Raw genomic sequence first — 11,234 nt, 5'->3', positions numbered from 1 at the left:
TGAACGAGAAGCACAAGCTAACACGTACGCATGGGCTTCCCCGACATCTGCAGGGCTCGACCGTTGCGGGTATGCTATGAGGTTCCATCGCTACGACTACAAAGGCAACATCCCATTCAGCCCGACCCACAATTAACGCCCCACGGATCCGCGCCATCGCTGGCCGCATGCGGTGCCGGATACGCAAATACACTCAGCACCACACCCGAGCTGCAACAGCGTAGCTGGCCGGGTTACCCTTAGCTGCCGCTCTAACTACTCAGTCCCTCTGCTCGACCGCCTTGATTCTCCGCAGAAAAAGCATACACTGATGGGTGGTAGCGGCCATGTTCACAGACATCACTCGTCTTTCACCACCCACACAGGCGGCCGCAAAACCGTCGCACACACGTTTTCGCCATATTCAGGATAGACTGCATACAAAGTAAACTGAAGATCTCTCTCTCACACCGTACACACGCCGAATCAATCCTTCATACTGGCACGCCAAAGCTTACGCACCAGCATCAACTACACCGCTAGGAACACAATCCCTCAAACACTTCCATCATCGCCCACGGCACAGTGCACTGCACGCTCAGGTGTGGATCACTCCGCTGTCCCTCCTCTCCGCGGGTACGGTACCACTGCCTCGCACGGTGGGGGGGGGGGGGGGGGGATTCGCCGGAGCCAACAGGAGGTACGTATTTAGGGAGTGCTGTACTCACAAGATCAGGAGAGAACGATACCAAGGAATAGGAATAGGGATTTCCCGTGTGCCCACACCGTCAGCATCTCATATTGTCACTCGTTCAGCGACGGATTAAGCCAATCGTCACAATTGATTGCGGCGCTGGGAGAGTGGGTGTGGGTGTGCGAGGTTTAGCTGAGCCGGAGGACTACATATTCACCGGCGAGCTGCGATACCCCACCGGGGAATACGGGTTGCCGGTGGATGAGCGTGTGTACGCAACCACGAAAGATACCTACTGGAACAGTACGGTGTGCCTGGATGTACATGGCATGGCATGGCATGGCGTCGAGATCCCGAGGTATCTTCCACTGAAGATAAGCTCCATGGCATGGCGGTATGGATGGGATAAGAGGGGCGCCTTCGCACCTTCGCACCGCTTTTTCAAAGTGGGCGATCATGAAATTGGCGCGCCCATACCTACTCCCCACTAACAGCAATTTTTGTACGTAGGTGCTCGAATCGAATCGCTCTCTCTTCATATCACATCGCGAGCTTCAACACGACACAAGGGGAGAGGGCGGGTGGTGAATTCAATGCTCACATGGGAAAGGAGGAGGGGCAAAGCTGAAGCGTGGGGTGGAGAGAAGCCCGAGAATTGGAATCCGTGTGCATCGCAGGCGGCGCTGGCTGGTTCATCGCGGGCGAAACAACTATTCTCCAGGCGGATCATCAGGAAACACTTTGGGCGAGCAGCCAGCCAGCGAGCCAGCTATCCAGCCAGTGAGACGGCTCTTTCACCATCTCTGGTATCATAGGATCTCTCACCCATGCGGTCGACCACCACCCTCTGCCAACGGCTGTGGCCGTGGACAACCGCACGAGGCGCGCATTTTTTCTTAATCAGAGTTCATGCGGTTGGGGAAGTGACAGCGTGACAGCGAGACAGCGAGACCCACCTATGTAGTCGCGCTGATGGGGCTGGAGAGATCCACTGCCTACCTACCTGCCTACCTGCCTACCCGAAAACCCAATCAAACTGGATTTCTGCACTGGAACTTGGACGGAAATGGAGCGAGACCCTGTCGCGCGAGATATGTACTATACATACACATACACATACGGACATCCGGGCTGAGGAGCCTATTTTTTTTCCAGTGGTGCGTGCGATCCGATGTGAGGATGATTTGCCTCCGGCTCCAATTGGTGATACGGGGTTTCCCCCACCATCGATGTGAGTTGGTATCATACAGTAGAGATGCGAGTCTCTCTCGAGGAGGAGGAGGATGATGATGGGAACCTGCTGTCTCCCCGTGGACATGCTATGATATGTCAGCAGCAGCAGTAGCAGCAGCAAGACCACACGACACGACACGACGCTGTATAATAGTAGACTGTCAGTGATTCCCTGTGAGTCGGTTCCTCCGTTTCTTTTTTTCTTTTTTTTCTCGTTCTTTCCCACCAACCCCCCCTCCAAAGGGTCCCATATGCTACTGGACTGTGTTGCTTGATTGCTTGCTGGTTTTTGCGTGCAGCAGACAGGGTGGGAGCTTTTATGTAATGGGATTTTCGAAATCGGAACTGTCCAGGTCGCCGTTTCATGGTGCATACGGGTGTATCATACTCTCAGTAGAGTATACTTCCGCACCCGCGCCCGTGCACACGCCGGGTTGGGGTTCTGCGCACACCGCAGACAAACCTGCCTGCCAATTGCCAACCGCCACCACTACCTACCTGAGTACCTACCTACCTACCTTCCTATGCGATGGTGATGCTGATGGTGATGGTGATAGTGCTGGTGATCCATGGCTCGGCCTTACCATGTGCCAGACTGTTACTATAGTCGGTGGAACCGCCATTAGCGGAGTGTCGATTGCTGTGTATGTATGTATGTACTCTCCATATGTACACATACATAGCCCGGCGAACGCCCGCGTGAGCGCCCTCTCGCGCAGGCTCCCGCTACAGTAGTTAGCTATCCAGATCCTACCTAGGTACATACCCCCCGCCAAGTCCTTACTTACCTACACACAACTAACTACCCGCGATAAAACCCCCCCGGGCAGCTCAACTGGCGCACGATAAAAACTCGGGATCGATTTGAACGGTTTACTCGACTACAGACTTGAGTGGACGAAACTAGAGTAGCACTGGAAACATCCCGTGGCTCTGGGCTAGTACCTACTTGCCTACCTATCCATAGGTGAGATTGATGTCAGTGGCAGATATCTATTACCATAGCACCTACCTACCTACACACATACTTTGGACAACCAACAGGAAGAAAGGTGACAAGCGGAGAAGGCTACCACGGCCGATGGAAGACGAGAGAAATCGAGCCGGCAGCTTGGAACAGAATTGGGGCCTTGGGAGGGGGCGGGGCTAAAGGGGGGACGTTTTGCATGATACCTATCAGATATCATAGATGCGTAACTCTGCAGGAGAGGGTGGGTTGCTGTTCTCGTGTCGACCGTGAGCAACAAGAAAGAGCCGCTGATGCTTGATGCGTAATACTCGCGTTATGTAAGGATTTCCCGGAGACTTCCTACGAGCTAGTCGCTAGACTACTCTACTCTACACGACGCGGGAGGGATGGAAGGAAGGAAGGATGGGGGGGGGGGGGTGGTGGAGGGGCAGGATGGGCAGGATGGGCAGGATGGACAGGAAGGCCAGGAAGTGTGCAGAAGATAAGGGTGCAGCTCGCCAATCATAGCCAGCGAAGGGACGCGAAGGGACGAGATAAAGGACCGACACGAGCTAGCGTCGCCCTAACCCTCCTCGGCTGGACTGGGGCGGGCGGAGGCGGACCGTAACTAACCATCGCGACTCGAGCAGACTGTCAACCACAGCAGCGGCGTCGGTCCGGCATGTCGAGACTCGAGTCTATATCTACAACTTATAGTATACTCTACCTGGTACTCGAAGTATGTATGGAGTACATACGGTATAGCTATAGCAGTTGGTTGGTACTCTACTCTATCCTACAGCGATGGCCGTCGATAACTAATGGCTGTCAAAAAGGCCGTCAGCAATGCCCATCAAAATGCCCGTTAACGAAAGATGGGGGCCAAACGACAACCGCCACGTGCCGACCTTCCCCATTCCGACACGGCCACACGTGCGCTCCTCTCTCCGACCCAACACCACTCGCGGAAAGCGGCTTGTTCCTACATATCATACTTCTCGGTCAACTCGCAAAAGTTCGTCCAAGCCACAGCCACACCACCGTACTCTATGTGTGTATGATATATGTACGGCAGGTATGTATGACCGCGATCCAGCTAGCGAAGGGGATTACGAGATGTTTTATTATTTTTCCCGGGAGCAACGTCGGCGACTCGAGGAGATTTTGTTTTTCTCCTTCTTTCCAGGTGGGCCCCGGGGCTTGGTGCTCTACATATCATACATTCATACCCAAGTATTTACTTACCTACATACCACCGGCACCGGGAGAACCAGGAGCAGGTACATACATACATAGGCACCTACTCCTCCCTTATGTTACGTACGTGGGTACCGCCAACACCTGCTGCACGGTCCAGGCCCGCGTGCGGAAACGAAGGAAGGAAGGAAGGAAGGAAGGCGGGAAGCAAAGGTCGTATGTACATGAGTAGGTAAGTAAGGATGTATGTAGGTAGGTGTGTACTTGGCTCCATTTCCCCTCGCGTTGCGGAGAACCTTTCTTAGAGGTGCAGATGACATGACCGAACGGCAGGCAGAGAGACCGACCGGCGGACCGACCAGGCACGCGCAGCGGAGCATGCCAGGAAGGCACATGTTACGTATCAGGAAACTTGTTGCAATCCCCACGCAGTTTTTCCGGGATGTGGCTGGCTAGCATCGCTATTATTGAACGAGAAAGCGTGGGGTAAACTCTGGACTCTGGAGATAGATATCCTGATGCTGGTTGCTAAGGGTGGTGATCAAATCAATCGGCAACTCGAGAGAGAGAGGCCGGGGGAAACGAGATAACTATGGCAGGTGCCCGTTGAACCCCATCAGCAGCAGCTACCAGCAGCCAATATCAGGAAAGCAAAATAGGAGAAGGAAGAAAAGAAAAGAAGGGAAAAAACACACCCAGCCACCCGTCGAGCTTCTTCTTGCAGGCAGCAAGCAAGCAAGCAGGCTTGCGAATTGCCGTTCGCAAGCCGAATTCTTCTCCCTCTATCTCTCCCGAGTGTCTGAGCTCACTCGCTCGTCGACATCATCGTTTCCCACCTTGCGATCGTCCTGCCCTTCCCCACTGCTCACATCGCATCGTGCCGCCGCTCGCTACGAGTCCGACGAATTCGAAATGACCGAGAGAATCATCATTCTACACCGGCCGTATCGTGTGTGTGGTGCAACAACAGCACATTATCTGCCCCCAGTGATTCTGTCCGTCCAATACCGATCTCGTGATCGCCTATCAGCCCGCTCTCCGGCCAGTAGGTACGGTACACACGGTACATACTCCATAGTATCAGCCCGCTCTCGTATCAAGTACTCTACATACTTACACCAGCCATGCCCTCAGCAGAGCTTCCGCATGAAACATCAGCAGGAGTCCGTCCTATACTCGATCCCAGCCGACGCCCATCTGCAGGCATCCACCGCGTCTACCGTCAACAGCTACCCCGGTTCTGAACACGTCGTATGTGGTCGTCCGTCCTCATTGATCGGACCGACAGTTTGTTCGAGAAACTGCATGCGCGACATCATCTGCTTGTCCACCCCCCCTCCCCCGTCGACGGCCACTCATCGCCATCACCTCAATCGACCGTCACGGAAACACCAATATAGTAAGTAATTGTTTGGTGACGACGGACGAGATGAGCTGCTGAGCAGTGAGCAGTGAGCCACACACACGCAAGCGTCAAGTGCGGATCCGCTAATAACTATTGAACTAGGGACCTGCAAGGAATCACCCCCCCCCGGAGAGAGGCTTATCGCGATTCCACGTCCTCGAAGTTCCGGATCCCCCACTACGCATCTCCCACCCCCCCTCCCACCCTTTCGTCCATCTGGGGGAGTCTTCCCTCGTCCATGCGGGTTTCGCATCCTCCCCTTAAGCATCGGGACCGCAACCGTACATACCTGCTCTACCAACCCACATATCACGGCACAGCTGGAGCACGCGCGCACACACAACTTGCCTTGAAGATCTTGCTAACTAACGCCTCTTACACCACCACCATTACCACCACCACCACCTCCACCAAAACCACAACTACCGCCACCACCAACACCACCAACACCACCACCACCACAATCGCGACCTGCATCGCCAGTTCCGGATCTGTACCACCGGGTGGCCCACTGAGCCCCAGTTCGATCCGACATCCCCCCAAGTGAGTTGGGTGTCGGCTGGCCACGGCTTAGCAAAGTATAACCATCTGGCTGGTGTCGACTCTAACTCGTGTGGTTTCCGGACGGTGAGGTCACTCTGTCCGTAGTGCCCGAAAAAAGGGACCAGACAGGGTCTCTGTGCCTGGCCTTGCGTGCCTGTGATGCACGCAAAGCTAACTAATGAGTTGCAGGCATCGGCTTCCGGGAGCGGAGGAATCCCTCGCTCTTCGGCCCATCACGTCTGGATGCTACCGACCCTACTTACATACCTCACTTGCATACTCCCTGGCTGGATAACTGGATAACTGGGCGCCGGGTTGTTACCAGACGAGAGCTGTGGTTATTACTATTTTATTTCGATATCGAAAGGTACGACTGATGCGTTATACCGGGCCAAACCACCACCACTACCACTACCACCACTACGACCAACACCACCACTACGACCACCACCACCACCACCACCACCACCACCACCACCACCACCACCACCACCGCTGCTGCTGCTGGTGGAGGCGTCCATCCTCTCCCTCTCCCTCTCCCTCTCCTGTTCCCTCTTCCTCTTCCCCTCCCTCCTCTTCCTCTTCCTCTTCCTCTACTATATACTTCCGTGGCCATTGCATGCAATTGCCATCTTGATCCTGTGAAACAAATATCCCGTGCCAATCTGTTCCGTGTGTGCGTGTCGATAATCGATATCCTGCTTTATCGGCCCTTTCCTCATCTTCCCGAACACACGATATCTTGCCCCCCCCTTCCACCAACTACCCACCAGCACCAGCACTACCACAACCACCGTTTCCACCTCCACCTTCTCCTCCTCCTCCTCCTCCTCTACCATTACCCCACGCTCCTAAATTCTCCCATCACTTCCACTCCATCTGCTGGACAATTTCTCCTTGCTCTCTGTTGGATTCCGCACGAGAATTGCGTGTTCCTGTACCTGTGTATTTTATTTATTTATTTATTTATACTCACAATAGCACAGCTGTGTGCGGTACTGCCCTCCCATCCTCCCCACCCCCCCCGTCCTGTGTGGTTAGACTTAGGCTACTCTATACTCCGCGTTGTACCGCCTGTCCAACCAGCCGTCATCGTTGCCCTTGCCCCGGGTTCACGATAGTTTTTGCGTCTCGTGATTGCGGATCACTGACCTCCGGCAATGAACTCCGCCGACACGACGATCGCCGAGTCCGTTACAAAGTACTCGTCTTCCTCCGCTTCCTCCGTCTCCTCGACAATATCGTCGACATTTTCGGCTGCCACCACTACAACCACAACCGCCGCCACCACATTATCGACGCTCATAACAGCGGACCCGGCCCCGGCCCCGTCTTCATCGCCGTCGTCGACCTCGCACAATGCCATCGCAGCCGCAGCCGCCGCCGCCGCGTCCCCCGCTGCCAGCAACAGCACCGCGTCGTCCACCCCGATCGCGACAGTCGCCGCTCGGATAACGACTCCGCAGAAATCGGGATTAGCGACGACTCCCGCATCGAGGGCACACTCGCGCTCGAATTCAATCTCTACTAATACGACAACCACCACCACCACTACTACCAATGCAGCAGCAACAAAGGCTGCTCACGCGATAGAAGCTTCGGCGGCGAGCAATGGTACAAACACCCCGACGGGCGGCGCAACGCCAGCAGCTGGCACGGGACAACCCTACGCGAAGGGCCGGAAAGAGCGACCGTGCGATGCATGCCGCCGACGGAAGTCGCGTTGCGTCATGAACGAGGGCGCCGATAAATGCGTGCTCTGCCAATTCCACAGCCAAGAATGCACGTTCGTGCAAAGTCCGCAACCTCGAAAACGGCGATTGGTGCGCGAGAGTGCAGCACCCGGAGACGAGAGCGGTTCCAATGGCAATGGCAAGAAGCGGTATGTGTGCGTCTGTGTTGTGCTTGTGCGTGTGTTTCTTTTTTTTCCGAGATTTTTTATTAAATTGGGTTTTAATTGTTTTAATTTTTGTTTCTCGCCTGAGATCTCGAGTTGTACAATCTGCACTGCACACCCCCACCTCCCCACTTTCTCCTACACTGGCGACGTGGGTGGCTGATAACTTAATCCGAGAAGAAGTCGCAATACATCTCCGACATCTCCGCGGCGGTCGAAACCGATTCGCGATGCTCCTCCCATCACCGATTACTCGGCGCATCCCAATAATTCCCTCTACAACACCCTCGGCCTGCAAGGCAATCGTCATTCGCACCTGATCGGCCCGACCGCGGAATACGAACAGTGTCTGATCGACCTGTGCCCGATCGATACTAAAGATGAATACGCCCTCTCGACCCTTTCCAAGGTCACCTCGTTTCGCCGGGTGTGCGCGGAAACCACCTTCACCCTGTACCCCGACGAGCCGACGCCGAATCACTCGGAGATCTACGAGGACCTGGACAAGATCGAGAGGGTCGTCTCGCCGCACGGCGAAAAGCTGCTGAACCTATACTTCCGCATCGTGCATCCCAGCTTTCCCATCCTTCACAAGCGCGTGTTCCTCGAAAAGTATGCGCGCACCCATCGCGAGTTTTCGCCGCCGCTCCTCGCCGCCGTCTACATTCTCGCTCTGCATTGGTGGAGCTACGACCGCGAACTCGCCGCGCTACCGAAACCGGATGTGTCGGTGCTCGAGAAGCTGGCGACGAAAACGATGGCTGATGTCATCAACCGGCCCAAGCTGTCGACCGTGCAAGCGGGCCTACTGCTACTGCAGAGGAACGAGGAGATGAAGGGGTCGGCGTGGCCGTTCACGGCGCAGCTGGTGGCCGTCGGGCAGGAACTCGGTCTGCACCTCAACTGCTCCAGCTGGAAGATTCCCAGGTGGGAGAAGGGACTGCGGAAACGATTGGCGTGGGGTCTGTTCATGCAGGACAAGTGGGGTGCGCTAACGCATGGTCGGCCGTCGCACATCGCGAAAGCGAATTGGGCGGTACGACCGGTCGAACCCGAAGATTTCCCCGACTCGTGGCCGTCGCCGGATGGGATCAAACAGGAGAGAAAGGATGACGAGGAAGATGGGTCGCAAGAGGTGGAGAAGGGGAGAATGTTGTTCGAGCAGATGATCCAACTGTCGGGGTTGATGGCGGACGTGTTGGAGACGTTCTTCACGGTGGACGCACAGATGGGATTCGCGGCACGGGGAGGCATCCAGAAGGTGCTGGAGCGCGCGAAACCGATTCAGATACGGCTCAAGGAGTGGTTCATCAAGTTGCCCGAGTGCCTGCGAATGGATGCGACTACGAGAACTAGGCGATTATCGTCCACTGGTACTGTCTCCTCTTTTTCCTCTGGTGAATAATTTCAAGAGATACCTCCTAATGTGCCCCCTCACGACACAGGCTCCCTACATCTCGCCTACTTTGCCACCGAGATAACTCTGCACCGACAGATCCTGCGCACTCTCAGCGTATCCACGCAGGTCGACCCGTACCTGCTGCACATCTGCCGGTCCGCCGCAAAAACCCGCTTGATATCAGCCATGGATTTCGTGAACCGTCTCAAACCGGAGCACCTGCAGTCGTTCTGGTTCTTTTCCTCCAAAGTCAACTTTGCTCTCATTGGCACTTTCGGCTCTCTCCTGTGGGCCACGTCGCCCTCGATACAGGAGGCGGACTTCTACAAGGCCCGCCTCTCGGAGTACCGCTGGACACTGCGTGTTTCCAGCCGCGGCGCCGACTTCATGGAATTCGCCGTGGGCGTGCTAGATGCCAGCGCCGGCTACCTGCAGCAGGAACAGTGGAAGAAACGTGGGCCCCTAGTCGGCACCGTGCAAGGCTACCAGAGCACCGTTGGCAGCGGCGAGCACTTCGGCCTCGGCATGGGAGTTGGCGGCGCCAGCGGCGTGGACTTATCGCAGCCCCCGCCACAGCCCCCACCGGGCTGGCGCAGCACCGGGACCATGGAGGTGGTGCAACACGCCCGCGGCCAGCTCTCGCCCGTCACCAACGACGACGGCAGCGTGGGCGACGACGACGATGACGTCCTCGACGAGGAAGACGTCGATGTCGACGTCCTTGACGAGGACGGCGACGACAGCGAAGAGGACTACGACGAGATGGACGAGGAGGGCTACTCGGACGACCACTCTGCGGCTGCCGGCAGGGTCGGCCGTGACTGTGAGGCGGGCAGGTATCATCGTGCGGCTGAGGAAACCACCAAGGGCTTCGCCGCGTATCAGGCTGCCACTGCTGCCTCCGCCGCCGCAGCCACCACCGCCGCAACTACAACCGTCAGTGAGGTTAGCGCGCCTAGCTCTAGGGCTAGCTCCGCCGGCGGCGGAATGGACTTTTTCATGATCCCGAATACGGGGTTCGGGAGTGGCGAGTAGTAAGGCGAGTGATAGGGCGTGATGAGGTGATGCTTTCCCTTTCGTAACACTCGAGGACGATCAATTAGGTATCGGGTTGAGGTTGTTGTTTTTCTTTTTGTTGTAAATAAGAATAAAAAGGAAAGCAAAGTGGAGGCGGCGGGAGGCGGGAGGTGGGGGGAGGGTTTTATTCATCTCTACGGTTCGAGGGTGATACTATGGCGCAAGGATTGCGTGCGATTTGCTCTTCCTTTCCATTTCCTTTTTTGACTAGGATTGGCGGCTTCAGCCATACATAATTTTCCTACTTTTTTGGATAGATGGATGGTTGATTGCTTGGATGGTTGGTAACTGGTTGGTAACTGGGTTGAGGAAATGGTGATTGTGATTGTGATTGTGCGGGCGTTGGACTGGATTGCGTGCGGGTGCGGGCTTGAGATGTTGGGATGTAGTCAGCTGAGGGGGCGGGGGGAGGGGGGGTGTATTTAACGTATGTGTGATGTATGTTTACGAATTGAATTGACGGGCATGATGGGCGAGACAGGGGAAGAGGAATCGAGGTGCGGAATGCTTGGACTCATGGATGTTGAATATAGTAGGTATACTCGTGTATCACTCGTTGTGCCTCAATCGCGCTGTTGCGAAAGTACGTGTTCTGCGGGTTTCGCCTTGGAGCTGCGGAGGCTTCATATCCACTCAATTCCTCATATTAACTATGCACCGTAGGTAGTCGTTCGCCTGTGCAGCTCGTACATAGGACTATACGACACTGTCCACTGCGTTTTCGTATTCGTCTATTGTCTTTTGTCGTGACTCGTTGCACCATAAAGCATTCGATTCGACCCATCCAGAATCAAAAAAATGGAATATTTACGGTATCCCAACCCGGGATGAATGGCTCGTGCCAGGCTGTCGGCGACCAAC

General features: G+C 55.5%; 2 protein-coding genes across 2 annotated transcripts; one reads left to right on the top strand and one right to left on the bottom strand.

Moving 5' to 3' along the window:
• Positions 1–1,597: 1,597 nt before the first annotated feature.
• BZA05DRAFT_128555 (uncharacterized protein) lies at positions 1,598–2,400 on the bottom strand. Its single transcript, XM_051478763.1, has one exon. The coding sequence runs from the start codon at positions 2,277–2,279 to the stop codon at positions 1,689–1,691; it is 591 nt and encodes a 196-aa protein (XP_051337048.1). The 5' UTR covers positions 2,280–2,400; the 3' UTR covers positions 1,598–1,688.
• A 4,760-nt stretch (positions 2,401–7,160) lies between these two features.
• On the top strand, positions 7,161–10,331 carry BZA05DRAFT_426642 (fungal-specific transcription factor domain-containing protein; the record flags this gene model as incomplete). Its single annotated transcript, XM_051486023.1, has 5 exons — positions 7,161–7,345; positions 7,406–7,915; positions 8,081–9,270; positions 9,343–9,827; positions 9,861–10,331. 5 exons carry the CDS (start codon positions 7,161–7,163, stop codon positions 10,329–10,331), a joined length of 2,841 nt encoding a protein of 946 aa, XP_051337047.1.
• Between the last annotated feature and the right edge of the window lie 903 nt (positions 10,332–11,234).

Source organism: Tricharina praecox (assembly GCF_024521635.1).
Source record: "Tricharina praecox strain CBS 144465 chromosome Unknown BZA05scaffold_22, whole genome shotgun sequence".
NCBI classification, from domain to species: domain Eukaryota; kingdom Fungi; phylum Ascomycota; class Pezizomycetes; order Pezizales; family Pyronemataceae; genus Tricharina; species Tricharina praecox.
Note: the sequence above shows the minus strand (reverse complement) of the source record. Positions and strands in the feature narration are given on the sequence as shown.